The 18,392-nt window shown below is 39.4% G+C and overlaps 1 protein-coding gene across 3 annotated transcripts in view; it reads left to right on the top strand.

Moving 5' to 3' along the window:
• The window catches only part of grid2 (glutamate receptor, ionotropic, delta 2), a 534,507-nt gene that overhangs the window by 388,370 nt on the left and 127,745 nt on the right, over positions 1 to 18,392 (top strand). For all 3 annotated transcript variants that reach the window (XM_074669717.1, XM_074669718.1, XM_074669719.1), the window contains exon 9: positions 10,196 to 10,297. In XM_074669717.1, the coding sequence (XP_074525818.1) occupies positions 10,196 to 10,297 (102 nt within the window). The remainder of the gene's footprint in view (positions 1 to 10,195; positions 10,298 to 18,392) is intronic.

Here is an 18,392-nt window from a genome sequence, read left to right as displayed (position 1 = left end):
TGAGCACACAGACTATAAAGTGGAGCTTAGGCAGTCGGTGGTGCAGAGCACTGATATTAGTGCAGCCTGGACTGCTTGCTGCAACAAGCTGTCCCCTCTCAGTTAAATGATGGAGACAGAGAGGCACAAACACAGAGGGAGAGAGGGAGAAAGGTGGTGTGCTCAAAAGAACTGGAAGAGAGACTGAAGGAAAGGAAGAGAGGGGAGAGGACAGAAGGAAGGCTTGGTGGGCAAGCTGTTTGGAGACCGCACTGACACACATGTTACTCATCAGCAGGGGAGAAAAAAGGGGTGGAGGGAGGCGCTGAAGGAGAGAGTGGGAGACAGGAGAAGTGAAACTGCTCAGCAGCTTGTCTGTGTTCGTGCCTGGCTACTGTCTCTTTGCTGCAATGGAAGGCATATGAGTGTTTGGCAGAGACGACAGAAGGAGTGTTACAGAGCAACAGAGGCTGGAAACCGCACACCAGCGTTTGGCAGATGAAACAAGGTTAGCGCAGAGAAAACAGATCGTTCCTGAACAGAGGGGTAAAAAATCATATTTTATCTTCCTAGCTGTTGCTGAAGAGTAAGCAGATAAAAACCACGAGAAGATAAGAGCATTCTACACAAGCGGTTCAATATTGCGCTGCATTAGGAAGCCCGAAATCAAATCTCCCCCTCGACTGGTGGAGCCGATGACGTGGGGCGAGAGGAGATGCAGCGGTTAATGCAGCATTTGCCCAAGTCCAATTTCATGGGGAGATGCTTTTTTTGTCTACCGGCAGCAATTTCAAAGCAGCGTAGGATTGGTTTTTGACACCATTCATACACACAGTATTTAATTTTACTTTAACTTGCCACACTTTTGGTGCATGTTGCTTTCACCAGAGCTGCTAACCGCCATCGGTAATATACATTTTTCTTGGTTCTGTTGCTCCAAAATGACACCAGCCGTGTATGCACCTCAAAAAGTAATTGTTTGTTTCAGAGTGTACTCTGAGAGTTTGCAGCTTGGATGGGAAGTCGGGGAAGCAGGAAGCCTCAACACGTTCATCCCTGATTGTTAGATACCATTAAACAAAAGGTTATACTTACTTTTTGATGGTGTGTGGTGTGTCACCTAAGTGTGTATGGTGTGTTGAGCTCTGTGCAGTGAAAGGCTTTTGTAACATTAAATGACTCCTCTGGCTCGCACACAGTACTGGTCGATGGTTCAATTACTTTTCAGTGTGTGTGGTCACACATCCATTGAATTATCCAAGAAGAAAATGTCTGCATGTGTTCTTGTATTGGTGTCCAACGGATGGATGTGGGAAGCTGACTTAAGAGCTTTCTTAAGGTAGAAAGAACCACAATGTGAATTGACATCAAGCTGTGATGAAAAAATCAAACCACCCTGCTTTGAGAGTTACCAAATCTCACTAAGCACTTCTTCAGAATGACAACATCTGCTGCTGGTGAGAGTGATATGAATAAATCAACACTTATTTATATCAATGCTTTTCACTGAATTTTCTTGCAGAGAATAACATAAAACATTAAAGCAAATTCACCAGTGCTACATGTTGTATTGTTTCTCAGTATAAAGCCATCATCGCATTAGCGGTGATGATTCTAATGACTGGAAGAAGGCACACGAATGATGGCTATAATAACAACCAAATACCCAAATGTATTTCTTGATGTCTTTACAGACATTAAGATTCATTGACTTCAAGCTGTGGGAGAGTTGTTTGTCTTTCACAACTGTGCTGGATCTCCCTGAGAAAGCATTTTATTGTCTGTTTGATATGGTGCTATTCATCTTTTAAATCTTTCTGGACCTAACACTGCTGTTGGAGTTTGGAGATACACAATTTAGAGACAGAAAATCATTCTGTGTCCCGTCCTTCTGTAAGTACACTTCCATGAGGTTCACTGTGTACATTCAGGATACACACAGGATAGTGTTGTCCCAAATCAAACACTGCAGCTTTGCACTTACAGGAAACTATGATCCCATTTCACAAACGTTCACAGCTGCTCTTCTGCTTTCCATTGATTGCATCCATCATTCATTGTTTGATCCATTCCTGCCCCTTCTCCTACACAGGCGATGACAATAATTGAGTGTGAAAAGTGTCCACTGCACCACTCTTAACTTTTTGACCATTTTGAGTGCGCCAGCTAAGAAACACAAGTGCACTGCTTTTTTCCATACTGTCAGTGTGAGTATAGGTGCAGAAGTTCATGATTTGGGACACAGCATCCAACTCATGCTAACTATGTTAGCTCAGAAGTGACATAATATTGCAGGAGCTGAAGCTATTCATTGAGTTTTAAAGTAAACCAGCTCCAAAAACACTGATCCAAATGCCAGTGAGTGTGAGTCTTTGTTATGCCTTTTTTTCAAATTCATACTTTCTTTACAAGTAACTTGGACAGCAAGAAAAAGTGTGTGATTTTATTTTCAAGCTCAGACAACAACTTTTTTTTTCTTGTCGTTTCTTCAGCCACTTGGGTTTTAAACATTTTATTTTATTTTGCCATGGCTGCAAACTTCAGTGCTGCTTGATTTTAAACTTCTTAAATAAACCTTAAAAATAAGGCATTATATTATCTTGCTATTGCGTTATTTTTTATTAGACATTATTTGGATGTAGATTCAAGTTAGGCACTTAAGTATTCTTAATGTGAGTAGTCTTCAAATGTGGTCTTCAGTGCTGGCTGGCTGGTTTTAGAATAATTGAATCACATAAATTTGTACACGTGTCAATCAATCTTAGCATCCAGCTGTTACTTCCCCAACCCAAACTCATCATAGGAACTGACATATCTTGTAATGTTTTCTTGTAGGCTAACTGTCAAGTTTTTTGTACTGTGTTGGTTACAGGAATAGAAATGACCTTTGGTTATAGCTGAAACACCAATAAGAAGAAAAGCATTATGGGATGCTACTAAGAGAGTCTTGAAGGCTGCATCTTCATTGTACAGGGGGTCATTCTCTTAACACACACACACACACACATACACACACACACACACACACACACACACACACACACACACACACACACACACACACACACACACACACACACACTCACTCACACACACACACACACACACACACACACACACACACACACACACACACACACACACACACACACACACACACACACACACACACACACACATTTATTTCAAATTGTCAGGGAAAATGAGTCCTTATCTGGGGCTGTGTAGATAAGCAGTGGCAGGAGGCCACTTTACAAGCTAGGCTACCATTTTAGCTCATACACACACATACATACACACAAACGTGGCCTTTACACACCTCTGTTATACAAACTGACAATACAAATATAGAGCAGAAATAAAGATTTTCAGATAATATAGCACAGCCAGTTTTAAAGTAATGTTGCTGCAAGGTTTAATTTATCATATTTCCACTTACTGTCCATGCTTTGTGTTTCTCTGACTTTTTTCTTCTTCCCAATCCACTAGTGCATTGAAAATGCTCTTAGAAATGGAACCTTACCAGACAAAATTGTGATAGAGGGAATCAAAGGATTAATTACATCAAGTAGTTCAAAACAGAACCTTGAAAATAGGTTTTTTACAGAACTTACACTAAACTGTAGTGGACAGAAATATAAATATGTTCACTATCCATTAGTCTTTAAGAGCTGATGTCAGATTTTTGCCTAAAGCAGGTAGAAATCCAGTGTGAAGATTGTCTCTCAGGTTTGACCTCTGTTCCTAACTTTTTGAAATGCAGCTTTATTTGAGACATAGTTGATTCCAAGTTGAATATCAAGCCATCTGTAGAGAAGGTTAGAGAGAGGAGAGCCTAATATGCTGCCAAGGCACAATATGTGTGATGTCTGTTGTCTTTTTGAGTCTTGCACTGTTACAAAGTGGGCCAGTCCCCTTGATTGATAGCCTCTGTGATACTGGTAGAGCTTGACAATGTTGATCAATGTGTTTCTCTTTAATTTATTGACCTGTGTTAAAACGCTGTGGGAAAGTAGCACCAAGTGTCATCCTGACGGGCCAGTGCAGTAAGTCCATTGTAGAGTCCTCTTTAAGATGTCTTCTTGACTCAATTGTGATCATTGAAGTAAAAGGATTTGGCAACTCATCAAAACTGATTTTGAAGCCAGAGAGAAAGGTTTGAGACAGTTTTTGGATAAGTGTCTTGTTTTGTTGATGTGTCTATACCTTGAAGATTTGTTATTAATGCCTTACTGAAGGGTAAAATGACAACAGGAGGCTACTCTTCTCTTTCCACAGGAAACACAAATATACTGTGAGTTCCCTCTTTGGATTTTGTCATTTGGTCAGGATTTTTTGAATTTATCCATATAACACTAAGACTGGCTCATCACAGAAGGGTAGCGGCTCAGTGCTTCAAAGCTAAACAGCCCTTCAAGCCTGGAATAGTGTGCTTTGGCAGGTTTCCTAGCTTGAGTTCTGTATTTTGGATTGTCAGTCTGTCTTCTGCATTTTGCCATAAATAATCAACACTTTCAAAAGGCCAGATCAGGTTAACTCAGTCGGCTGAAAGGGGAACATTTACTTCCCAGTAACACCCTCTTAATGTGCATCTGTCTTACTTTATTATCCTCTCTTTTCCCTGTTCCACCCAATATGTCTGAATTCATTACTTATTCCCTTGTAACCAGACTAAGCTGACATGTAGCAAGTACATTCATTTAGTTTTTTTGTTTATGTATTTGATTATTCAACTTTTAAAAATAAAAAAGTTCAAGTCCTGATTCTTTTAGGGTGCCCTCATTAGCAAGACTCTGACTATGGCATTAGTTTGATTTACCCCTCCTAATGGTTAAAGCCACGGGTCTGTAATGATGTTCAGCAGGGGTTCATGTTGAGGTTTTCAGACTCTGTAAAATTCCTGTACCACTTGCTGACTCATTATGGCTGCTGGGGTGATATCAAACATGTTAAATTTTTAGGATTTAAAATCTGGATGATTACGTCAGTGGCTCCCATGAGGGATAACATCAGCCAATGAGAAGTCGACAAGAGGACAGACACTGATGGTGTTTCTAAGAAATGGTTTAAACATTCCAGCCCTGGAGGCTAACTTGCTGGCACACTCCCTTTGACAGATATTAAAACTGACAACTAAAAACTCACTACCAGTTTTGCTGAAAATAACCTGTGCTACCCATGTCTCCCCACACATTTTCTATCCAGACTCCTTTAGCCTCTCACTGTTGTGTTTTCTCCCTGCAAAGCAGTGCAGCTACATCAGTTCTCATTTGATGTACATCTTCACTTCTTCCAGGATACATAGAATCAAGGTTTGCATACCTCCTGTATCACACAGGAGCTGCAGAAATACCCTGTATAGAGTAATGTGCCATTATTACACTGAGTCAAGTGCATGCTTGAAGAGTAGAATGAGAGAATCAGTTATCAACATTTGTCAAGCTTCTAGTGTGTGATGCAACTTGGCTCCAAATTATGTTAGGATTTAAGCCAGGGCTCCTAAAGTCTGAGCACAGTCTGAGTATCTGCATTCTTGTGAAGGGCAGGCATGTTGTTGTAGTCTTTCTGTTGCACCCATTTCTCTGCAGGTGCCCTGATTGTGTGCACCAAAAGCCATGCCTTAAAAAAAGTGATTTTATTTTTAGTGTAGCAGCTCGTGGCAAGCTTATGTCATAGTTTAATCAGAAACATGCTAATGTTGAGATTTGCTGCTATATTTGACTTATGTAATGCAACTTAAAAAGTCAGGCCCTAGAGAATATAGTCTTTGCAGTCTTTTGTCTCTTCTTGTCTTTATCAGTGGAAAAAATCTCTTTATTCTAATCATTATAAATTACATGAAATGTTATCTGATGCATAAAGCTGATCTTTTCCTCTCTGTAGCTTCCCTATGTGACTTCTGCAGGTGTTTGAATGATGCATACAAGGCTGGGTTTATTAACTGCAGGTGTGTTAAACTGTAGGTTTAGAGTGGGTGCTTCCACTTGGCCTCCCTCGGTGGGGTCTGACTGCACTGCTAATGTTGTATTGATTATGAACGCTCTCATATTTACAATGACTTAGAGCAGCTGCTGCGCCGTAAATTCACCTTTATAATGTCTTTGATCATCTCTGCTCAACTGGGTATGAGAGCCTCATTTGTCCTCATGCTATCCCTATCTCCATCCATCTCTATACCTGTCTCTCTCATCCTGAGTGTTCTTCATCTTATCCCATCCTTTTTTCATGTGTGTTCTGTCTCTGTCTCCTCATTTGTATGTCCTTTGTGGTTTCTTCATTTTACATCCTGCCCATTTCCCATAATTGTCAGTTTACGACTACTGGCAAACATGGCACATTTTAAGACTTTCAAATGCAGGAAGTCTTACAGGCAGCCTGTGTGAGTAGAAAGAGGAGTGTACCCACACATTCACACACTATGATCAAGGACTTTTATTGACATTGGGAATGTCTTGAGGAGAATTCAGCACTATTTTTTTGTTTACTGGAAAATGAAGCTTTGTTGGCTCATCTTAAGAGAGGCAAGAGACTACAAATGCTTTTGTTTTCTTCATGGAAAAAGAAATACATGGTACTGATTTTGCATTGTAGGTGTGTGTGTGTGTGTGTGTGTGTGTGTGTGTGTGTGTGTGTGTGTGTGTGTGTGTGTGTGTGTGTGTGTGTGTGTGTGTGTGTGTGTGTGTGTGTGTGTGTGTTGTGTGTGTGTGTGTGTGTGTGTGTGTGTGTGTGTGTGTGTGTGTGTGTGTGTGTATTGGAGAAAATTCAGGCTCTAATTCTAGCTCCACATCTCCCCCTCCAGGCTGAAACAAGCACAAGATGTAATATAATCTACTTGGCTGTGACTATGTGGGTTACATAAGTGCAGCTAGAAAAGAATAATTTCAGAGATTTCACTATTTAAAACCAAAGCAATTCTTTTTATTATAATTTGAGTAAAACATAATAATGATAATAATGAGGGTGCACTGGAGACGTAAACCCCTTGTACGCTGTCAGAGGTGTTTCTCAGTGCCTGGATGATTACACCTCTGCTCACATTAAGGGTGGGTGTAACTAACCTGGGAATTATTTGAGGTCGCTGGAGTCGGTGCCGGAAAGAATGGCAGGGTAAAAATAGTATTTCACGCCCCCAGTAGGTGCAGTGCAGCTAAAATGAGAATCACAGAGATGTCAGTCAAACTGCTGGTGCATGCCCACTCAGTCCTGAGAAAAGGTATTGTCTGCTTCAATAAGTAGCACAGCTGGAGTGGGTGGACCACAGCTGTGCAGGGAAATAAAACAGAAACTTAAGCTTTCTCTTAACACTTCTTTCTTATGTGCGCTGGTGTTTTTAGATGTGTTGTAAGGTGGAGAATAAAACAGCCCATCAGATCCAGAGCAGAATAAGGAAGCTTCAAGTTGTTCAGCACAACAGGTGCAGCATGGGACTTTAGGAACAGCCACACGTGATGGCAAGTTATACAGTAATTATTTACCTCCATTCATGTCCATTCTGCAAATATAGCTACTTGTAGCTCATTGGATGTCCTTATTTTTTCATCAAAAAAAGATTGTTAAAGCCTGGCTGATTTTAAGATGGCAACAAAATGAATTGCTTCTGTGAACGCTGCTCAAAGTTGAACTGTATTTGACATTTTTCAGCAGGAGAAACTATCATTTCTCAATCAATACAGTTGTTGCTAAACTTATATTTGGTGAACAATTATAATTTAATTAGCTGTGTAATGATGTACAGTGCTGTTGGCATCTTTGCCTCAGATTTGGTGACCTTGGACCTACCATCCTGCAGAAAGAAAACTTAGTCCTGCTGACATTCATCATTTAGCTGTCCTGCCGTCACTTCATAAATCTCAAAGGGTTTTAAATCAGACACTAAATGTATGCTAGATGTAGTATATGGGTATATTTCTGTTCAAATGTCAACTTTAGGCAGGCATAGTGGTGTTTAGCAGTTACTGATTACAGGCTTCATAAGTAAAAAGCTGCTCCTGACTCCGCTATTAAAGTAATTCTATCAGAGGAGTGAGTTAAACTGTTAGCTCCTCTGCTGTCAACAATTCTTCAAACATGATTTGAAATGTTGACTAAATGGCAGGGCATGAAAACAGACTTTAGCTAAGCATATTGGTCCCAAAAGGGAATTGATCAGAAATCAACAGTAACAACAGTAACTTGAGGCTTTAGAAAAATGGATTATCCCATATTTCCCTCTGCAGCATGCCCTCTGCTTCTCTGCTGTGTTTGTGTTTCCTTCTAAGCACAAATCGTGCCTCGCTACTTGTGTGCATCATAATGTGTGTGAGCGTGTGTGTGTATGTGTTTGCCTTTGGATAGCAGACTGCTAAATCAGGTCTTAATTTTCTTACTGCTTCTCTCTCTACAGTGTGATCTTTGAGGCCACAAAAACAATACTTTGTTGAAAGCAGATAACGTCACATGGATGATAACGGATATGGACTAAAATAATTTGATCTGATGAAAAAGGCTGAAAGTGTGATGCAATTTCATAGACATAGATCTATAAAGGAATTTTGCACAAAGGGAATCCTTTGATTCATATTGATCAAAAATTAAAAATGATGGAAATACTTGGACATTATGTGATGCATGACATTTTGAGGGAAGCATCCAGACAGTGGATCTCTATTTGCATTCTACAGCTTCACCTTAACTTTATTCTCCCAAAGGGGAAATTAGTCTTGCAGACAGGTTAAAACATAGAGACGACACAGGGATCTCACCTGCAGGAAGCATTTAAAATACCTCAGTGGGTCATTAAATGAAGTGACAACAGAATGTCTTAAGAATTCAAAATCATTGTCAGTCATTAGTATTCAATGAGAAGCCGCTTCATCAGCTGGGTTTTAGAATTGATGGCCTGAATAATCTGGAATTTTATGCTTTCATCTAAACATCTGCTCAGAGAAGAGCTCAAATTTATCATGCAGTAGAGCAGGAGCTTCTAAACTTTTCGGCCTATGACCCCTTCAATGTTTGAGCCAGAAACTACTGGCCCTACTGACCCTTAACATGTTTAAATGCTTCCAAAAATGTGCACAAAACTAGTTCAAATGCAGATCTTGTGTCTATACAAAATAACAAAACCAAAAGCTACACTATTATTTTAGAGTAGTTTTCATGTTCAGACTGTTCCCGTGATAGGACACACAGTGTTTAATACACAGACTTCAGAAAATCAACCTGCTGCAGCTGATACTTTCATTTTTTTTGTTCATCATCATTTTTGTGGGGTTTTTTATCTTTTTTTTTTCTTTCTCTGGGAGGCCTCTCACAGCCTACCCCATCATTGCCTTGAACCTCCCATGGGATCCAGACCTCCCACTGACAAAGATGGGGACTCTGTATGGTGTCTCAAGCTATAGATGAGAAGATGTAGGACATACCACGTAGCCCACCCTCAGTGATATTACTGTCTTCAAGTAATCTGAAGACTAGAAAAGTGCTTTTGAAGTGCAGTTCATTTATTCTTTGTGCTGTAGTTTTGCTGGGTACTTTGAAACCAGAGGGTTGAGCCCCCAGAACAAGTGCTTTAATCACTGTGCTAAGTTCTCAGGCTTCTGCTTGTAAAATGACTGTTTAGGTGCTAGAACATCTGGTTCCTGTTCCACCTATGTTAAAGCTTCTGTAAGGTATTCACAGAGAGAAGTGAATTGGTCTGAAATTAATGTTAATGTCTCTGTATGAAAGAGGACCATCAGAGAGAGGAGGTAAAGTATGTAGCTGGTGGGGCTTATTAATGCTCTATTGTTAGTTTGAGGTCTGTTAGCATTAACCTGGTGCTGGTATGAAATTAATGTCCTTTAATCATCTGCCATTTATTGTCCATGTTATTACAGCTGAAGGAAATTCCTGCTCCTGTTGCTGCCATAATTGAAAAAAAAAAAATGCTCTTCCAAATTCTACATTTCACTTTCATACAGCTTGGTTGACCAAACGAGATGTGTCAAAACTATAGCAGAAGTACTTTGGGTATGTGCTTTAACCTCAGAGCTTAGCATGCAGATGCTGCTTATCTTACTCACATCAGCAGCCAAATGATTTTTTTTTTCCTTAATTACAATTTTTTTTGTTTTAATTGTTTCTAAATATTTTTACTTTTAATTTTGGGTTTACCACCTGAACAACACAACATAATGCCCCACACAGTCTATAACTCTGACTGTTCTGTGTCTGTGTTTTCATCTGTCCTTTACAGCTGGCTACGTGGGACCCTGTTCATGGCTTGAACGGCACACTGACGGACAGGAAATTAGAAAACAACATGAGAGGTGTTGTGCTTCGCGTCGTCACTATTCTGGTGAGTACAGCTGACTACTGTCTGTTGTTTTTATTTCAGCTATACATACTGAAAGACCCGTCTCACTTTTACCCAGTCTTAAATTTGCCCTGCTGCTCACCCAGAGGAATCAAATGCTGACTGTTGTGACTGCTGCTGGCCTGACAGACTTCAGCTCTATTTTCAATTTGTCCTTTTGTCTACAGTTTTCTGCTCATCTTTTAGCTGTCTTAGGGAAGACATGGAGAGGGAAAACTTGTACAAGAGAATACATTTTCAGACCAACACTGAGGTGATAGACAAGAGAAGTCAGAGAAGGTGAACACAGATACAATGAAGTAATAAGAGTTTCTTCATGGACAAAGCCATTCATTTGCTTTTATTGTGACATTTGACGGCTCCATGACAGAGACCGTTGAAGTCTTGATGATAGTGGGTCTCCAGCTCTGTCTGTCTTGCCTGCAGCATCAATTTGAGTACATCCCTTGAGTGCTTTAAAAATTCACTGCTGTAAATTCTTCATATCCTGTCTTTGAAGGGAGCAGCAGAGAGAAGAAAGAAAGAAATAATGCCAGACATTTATGTGCCTATCGTCTTTTTTCTTTCTCTATAGTTGTCTTCTCCAGCCTTTGAGTCTTCTTATCCTTAAAGGAAAGAGAATATGGATTGTGTTTTTGATCACCATTGATCATCTTATAGGTGTTCTTTATGTGGCCATTAATGTTCAATTCTCTCAAACCTTCATGTCCTGTTCTTCTTCTTGTGATAGCCTCACCAGTGCCTAGAGACAGAAATAGATAGAAATGGTGAGAAATGTCCAGGGTGCTGTCTGAATGTTCTCTTTTCTTTTCATGTGAGAGTAGTTGAAAGGCACATCCTCATGTGTGTGTGTGTGTGTGGTTTTTTTGTGTGTGCATGATGTGAAGGTTTCAGAAGGGACCTCTGGAGCAGATTGTTCCATGTTGCCCCAGGCTTTTTTTTTCTTCTTCTGCTTTGAAACAACTGTCTTCTGTCTATAATGGTCTCATACACTACCACATAGAAAGGCCTTCTTCCATGTAACCTGTGGATAAAGAAAGCTTGTGTGTGCTCAGAACACACACATGAACAAACATTAACCTGTAAAAGGATGTGCTCCTTCTATTCCATCACTAGACTGTTAAATGGGTATTGATTAGTTAATTGACAATGAGATCATAGCGCTATTAGGGCCAAAGTCTCTCCGTCAATGCTATTGATTACCTGGTTCTGCATTGATTATTAAATGGCTGTTACAATGAGATGGTTACATCACTGTAATTATGTGTTTATGGCCCTCTGCACACACGTTGGTCAGGGGTATTTCAAGAGAGGCTACACGTAGTGTCAAGGGTCACTTTTGAAACCTGATTATTTGTTCCAAATCTAAAAGACCCCACACTTTGATCAGCTTTTTGCTTTGTGAGAGAAATGACTTGTGTTAAAGTTGACTATCTCTTCTGGGTCGTAAAACACTGCTTATTAGGGGATGCACCAATACTGATTGGTGGTATCGGTTATCGGTGTATCGTGCCCCTCAAGGTTCGGTCAGTATCGGTGGAGAGATCCATGGTGCTGATCCAGGCAAACAGCTTTATGCCTTCTTGTTTTTGTTTTGTTTTGTTTTGTTTTTTTACTACGGCTCTTTGCTACTTGATTTGAAATGTTACCTCTGATGCATTTTCTTTGTTTTTTGCTGTGTTCAGTCAGCGTATAAAAGTGTACGTTTGGAAATCACTTGTATACATTCTGAAGAGTTGTTTTGATGGTTAACATTTAAATATTTCATAGTTTAATTACATTTTAACTTCACTAATTCCATGTACCCATTTTTGCCTTTTACCCAAAACATTACCAGTTGTATCCCACAGTAGGGCATGCAGGTTATTATTTAACACTGGTATTGGTATTGGTATCAGTCAAAACCAAAGCCCAGGTATCGGTATCAGTATCAGAACCAGACAAGTTGGATTGGTGCATCCCTGCTCATATTTTTCTCAGGATTAAAATCTCATTCTGTTTTCTCTGTTAAACTGAAGAAAACACTTAATATGTCTGTTTCATCAGACAAGTGTGTCAAAGAAAATTCAGTTTATCAAGAACTCCAAGCAAACTTCATCTTCCTTTGGACTCCTGAGACCATACAATGAATTCATAGATTTCTACTGTGTTGCATTATTTGTAAGAGTTAAAAACATTTTGCACTGCAGTTCAAGTGGATTTGTGATAAAGAAACAGAGGGGTAAATAAATGTCATCCATTCATACTCAATGCCACCCCTGCATAGGTCAAAAAAGCACCTGTCCCTGTCGGTCGTGTCACTGTCCCAGACACAAATGTGACTGAAATTGATATTTCTGAAACTAGGACTCCGCTTAGACCCTTTAAACATTTGCATGAGCATGATGTATTCCAGACAGGAGCTTGATTTTCTTTAGATGTTAGACCCTGAAGGTGCAAAATCAGACAGCCCATAAATTACCACTCACTGACTTGCATATGTTCCCAATTTGGTTTGATTCATCACAGCAGCCGAGTTTTCATCTTTTGCTGATTTTTTTTTTCCTGTGCTCCTTAATTTTCAGAGGGTGCATCCACATTCGCCTGGTTCTACTCCACATTTATAAGTAGCAAGCTGTGAATATCTCTGCTGCTGCCCAAATATGCAGCCAAAGGCAGAAGATGTCCCTTTTTGACTCGAACTTACATTTTTTAGAGATAATGAAAGAGCGAATACAGTGTTTCCCCCTAAATGGAGTTAAAGTTTCACTTTAGAGGGAGATAAGGCCAAAGTAACCACAAATTGAGTTACAGACAAATATAAGCTCATATATTACATGTTCATTAAATGTTAAAATAATAAACAGGCTCTATTTATTTGTTCAGGTATTACATCTATGTATATAAGTTGCATCTAGTTCAAGGGCTTTAAGTGAAGTCATAAACAATTTCAAACACTTACATGTGCAGATAATTACTTTTTCAAAAGTTCACACAACCAATTATTCTGTAAGCTCTTAACTTTTAATTAAGAAAAGTTCTTTTTTGAGTTTCAAAACTATTCCAGTTAACTTATTTCTCATCTTCAAATGCAACTGCAGTGAAAAATGATCAAGAAGAGCAAAGCAGTGCTTAAAGTTCTTGCAAAGAAAGCACTTTATTTTTAAGATTTGTTGAACTGTCACAGCTAAGAGTTATAACTCTAGCAGCACACATGACAACATACATTTAGCCTAAAGATAAGAGTTCTTGCTGATGCAACAAGGGTAAATGGAAAAAAATGCAGCGAATCACCCACAAAAATAGTCAAAGTGGTGTACACTGAGATCTTACAGCTGATTTTCCAATCTGTGCTGTTGTCTGTTCAGTTTTTTGTCACACATCTTCCATCTTCATCAAACAGAGATTGAGAGAAAATTCATTTTTTTAACAATTTAAAATCTAATCTTCTGCAGAGACAGTCAGCGCTTTTCCAAAAACACGTTTTACACCAATTTCACAGACAAATGCTCACTACTGCAAATCACCGCATGACTCTGTCCTTCCAAGCATTCCCTCAGAGGCCTCCTCAAAGGTCGTTACATAGTCTTTGTGGAAAATTGCTGTTCCCTGTCCCAATCATGTCTCAGAAAACACCAGTGTGGTGTAGAGACCGCATGTGGTGCTTCCAGTCAAGTGGAGATAGAGGATGAACTTTTGTGTAAGGAATTAGCAGGGAGGAAAGAGAGGAAGAGGAGGGATGTGGTGGGAAACGGGGTGAAAGTAACATCAGAGAGACAAAGTGAGAAGGATTGAAAGGATGACAAATGGAGAGTCGTGGGCTCCATGGATGGGTGGATGATTGGATGTTGAGAGGAGATTCATTGTAGACATATGTTTGGGGAAAACATGAAACATCGCAGTATGGAAAGATGCCAAACGGTGTTGATCACAGCTGGTGAGTGGCAGGGGAGAAAGTGCAAAATAACAACAGGGAGAGAAAAGAGGGCGCTAGAGACAGATGAGCGTCACAAAGCCAGACTACGTTTCACAAGGTAATTTTTTGTTACAAGATTTTAGCCTGGAAACTAATCGACTCAGTATCGATTGAGCCCAGCAGCCGAAAGCAAGACCAACCTGTGAGCTATTGTAAGCATTTAGATGATTATATGATTCAGTGTCCCTCCAGAGTAAAAACTAAAAATCTCTTCAAGACTAGATTTGATACATGATACATTTCTCTGCACCTGCACTCAATTCTTGTCTTTATTATATAAATAAACAAGTTTAAAAAATACATTTCTTATTCCGAACCAATGAGTGCAAACATAGTTGTATTCTAACAAGTTCTGTGATCATGTGCTGAAGGACAGTCATGGCCAAAAGTTTTGATCAGACACAGTTGTTGTTTTTCAGAAAGGTCATTTTTTATGGCAGGGAATGATTTTACTGCACGATAAAAATTGTAACCATAGGAACTGATGCAGCAAAATTTGTGCCATTCCCGAAACTTTTGGCCATGACTGTGGGAAAAGATGTAATTCACCTATTTCATTCTGTTGTTTCGAGATCACACTGGTTTCTTGAGGATGGAAACAAACTTTCCTTTCCATTAAAGGAGAAGTAAGTCTGTACCTTTTAATAAGAGAACATTCATAGCTTGGAAAAAGAGGTATGACTGGTAGTGTTTATGATCGGCTTATTGTTTGAAAAAGGTTTAGTTGGCTGGTGAGACATTTCGTCATGATGATATGAAATATTTAAGTAAGCTTGAAAAGTCTCCCTTCTACTTATATGCCTGATTGTTATCCACACTTAAAAATGAGATCACCAGCGCCAATATAGGTTATTTAGAAATGCCACATCTTAGCTTTCCAATCAAGCAGGACTGGATTGATCTACGGCACGTTCAAGTCTCTATGACAACACTGACAAAGTTTAGTAGTGAAAAGAGAGGTCAGTGTTTTTCTCTACTAATTTTGGAGTAATAGTGGACACAGGAGCCTAACTGTCAGACAGAAGAAAGCTAAAAAGGAGAGTGATATAGCCCATGCTAGAGGCTATAACACGGACTACACCGGCTGTGATAATGTTGATTCAAACGCACATAGAGCAGTTATTCTGCAGTGGTCTGTTCAAATAGGTCACATTATCTCTGCTTGGTAGATGACTGGCAGGACATAACCAGGGTTCACTAACGTTACACATTACAGACATGTCTCAGAGCATCGGGCTGCCAGTAGCGCTACATATAGCTGGCTACTAAACTATGATACAAACTTTCGTTTGCTTGTTACCATGTTACTTGTTACTTACATTGTATCCAGTAAAAAGTTGTTCTTAGCAGGAAAGAAAATTTGTTTTCCAAAACAATCACACACCTTGTTAAGAGTCACAGAGAAATGTTATAATGTCTACACAAAAAAGTAGACATTTACTTGCTTGTTAACAGTTATATCTCATGAACAATGTTTTATTTAGTTGTTTAATCTAGTTGTTTCAGTTTAAGCGTGACAAAAATGGACTTTGGAGGCTGGTTCAGCCAACCAATCATGTTCTAGTCTTCTATGCAGGTGGTAACTTCCCCTCCACTCACAGCAAGCCAGAGAGCTCCTTTAGATAAAGAAAAGCTATTCAAACTCTGTAAAGTTAGTCTCAGCAGCCATTAAAATTTCTTACCAAAACATCTCTTTGACGCAAGTTTTCAAGGACCGAAGCAGGGTAGGCTTTCTTTTTACTCCAAAGGCAGAGATTAATGGCTGCTGACGTAACAAACAGTGACAAACCTGATTTGCTTCTGTGTTCTGCAACTTGTGACATTGGTCAAACTATGATGCCTCTTTTTTCTGACAAAATGATGGCTGCCAGTGTTGTTGTTGAAGGTAGCATAACTGTAGTTCTGCGCATGCTTAGAAATTTGTTTTGGTGCCAGGACTCCCTCAGGTAATTTCCTGATGAGAGACACGAGGCACACGCCAGAGTTTGTTCACACAGGCAGCTGTTATAAAAGTATTCTACTGAACAGATATCATTTCACTTACAACAAAGCTTATATCTCTCACTGTACATAATCTGCCATTGTGTGGTTTGTTCTCCTTTTCTTAACCTACTGTAGGTGACACAAACTTTTAACACTTCTGTCTGCACACACAGCTTTAAAGAGCAGCATATGAACATTTCATGCTTTCACTTATGGTTGTGTGTTGAATTATATGCTATAAGCATGTGTGGGTAGAAAAATTATGCCTTCATCTAAATGCGTATGCACAGTATGAATAAGTAAGTATTTGATTTGTGATTGAATCCCAGAGTCTGTTTTTGGAAATGCAACTGGAAAGAAGTCAGTGAATGATGAGCTGAAATACCAGCAGAAAACAGGAATGAAGAAAATGGAAAAATGAAACAAGCAACAGTTATTCTTAAATGAAAACATTTCCCTTTTTTAAGATTTTTTATTTGCTTTGGTGCTAAGGGAATCCAAACAGAAAACATATTTACTTTGCAAACCTGAAAACATCGTTCTGCACAAACCACTGAAAGCAGGTTCTGATGCAGCATTGTCCTCACTTTCTTTCCTCTTTCTTGCTTTAGGTGTAAACACATTTCTCCAGTTTTTTGGCTGTTACCTAGCTTATAATCTTCAAGACCCCTGTTGTGCTGCCCTTTGGATATAGAATTTAGTGTGAAGATGTGCCTGCGTTTACTCACACAGCTTTGAGCCTCAAAATCTTGTGTGTTTAATGCTTTTGCACCCTCATGTGAAACCGCCTGAAGCTGGAAAGCTAAGCTTCTTGCTATGTTCTCGAGAGTTGGTTAATATTTCAATTATATGTTTTCCAATTCCAATCCCTGTTCCTTGTCCATTCTAATTCATAACTTTTTCTTGAAAGGATCAAACAAGAACAAGAAACATGTCTAACCTTGTACTGCAGATATGCAAATTAATGTACACATGTTTTTTTTCCTTTACCTCAATATGCAAATGTTTGTGAATACCTAGGAACATCAAATTCAGTTACGAAGCAAATGAAAAACTGGAAATTAATACTGAACTTGGGGTGCCTTTTCGGGGCCCCAAATCTCAGAAATATAGAATCATTTCCAAGATAAACCTGATTTCTGACACCCAACACTAATAATCACAGGCAACAGTTCCATTCTGTCTCTGTGGGTGTGCAATGAATGTCATCATAGCAACATGTAATGCACAATCTTCTCTGGATAAGCTTCCAGTTTTGGAGGCAAAATGGTCTATTATTGTGCCCCTGTACAAAAGAGTCAGCCCTGTGTTCTCAGACATTTTTATGCTTCGTTTTAAAGGTTTAAAGTGCCCACATGGGGAAGCAATCAGTTGTACTTGCGGCGGTGATTCAGTATGTATGACTGTGTGTGTTAGCGGGTGTTCCTTCCTCAATTGATGGATGCCTGTGGTGAGAGAGGGACTTGGCATGCATGTCCAGTCACTGCCTAATAGCTTATTGAACAGCAACTGCTAGCAAGGATTAGAAACCGCCAAGTTAATGCCAAGTATAGCCCGCGCGCGTGTGTGTCTGCATGAGTGTATGTGCTTAATGTGCAGCCAGTATCCAGTCAATAACATCCATGCCCTCATAAATCTGCAGGACACACTCGCCTAAAACATTTCACTCATCAACTGGGATTTATTAAAGAAAAGAGAAAAGAGAGGCAAAGTGGGAGAGAGACAAGGTACAAAGAAGAGAAAAATAAAAAAATCACCATGAAATACTCTGTCCAAGCAGGGGAAATAAAATTAGACACATCAATTTTGTTTTTCCTTTCTGAGGCTGGTTTCCTTCCTGCTCACCTTGTTAAATATGCTTTGCTTCTTCATGTGCTGTGTTCACTTAATTGTCTGAAATGTCAGCATCACTGGATGTCATTTAACCTCAACAGGAAGCTGCCCTTTAGATGCTGATATCGATAACCAAGCAGCGCTACAGCCTGGAGCACATTTCAGAATGAACCAATAAAAAACAAATATGCTGAATTGCATGGTGCAATCATCGATTTTCAACATTTTAATTCACTTGAAATTTTTAAACAGGTTATATTTTAAATGAATAATCAAACATGGTCTCCCCCCTGTGAATAGAAAAAA

This window comes from Halichoeres trimaculatus, unplaced genomic scaffold (genome assembly GCF_033239565.1).
Source record: "Halichoeres trimaculatus isolate MK-OKI-2021-1 unplaced genomic scaffold, fHalTri1.1 fHalTri1_scaffold_5, whole genome shotgun sequence".
In the NCBI taxonomy this organism is placed as follows: domain Eukaryota; kingdom Metazoa; phylum Chordata; class Actinopteri; order Labriformes; family Labridae; genus Halichoeres; species Halichoeres trimaculatus.
The sequence above is the reverse complement of the archived record's forward strand: the minus strand, read 5'-3'. Positions and strand labels throughout refer to the sequence as shown.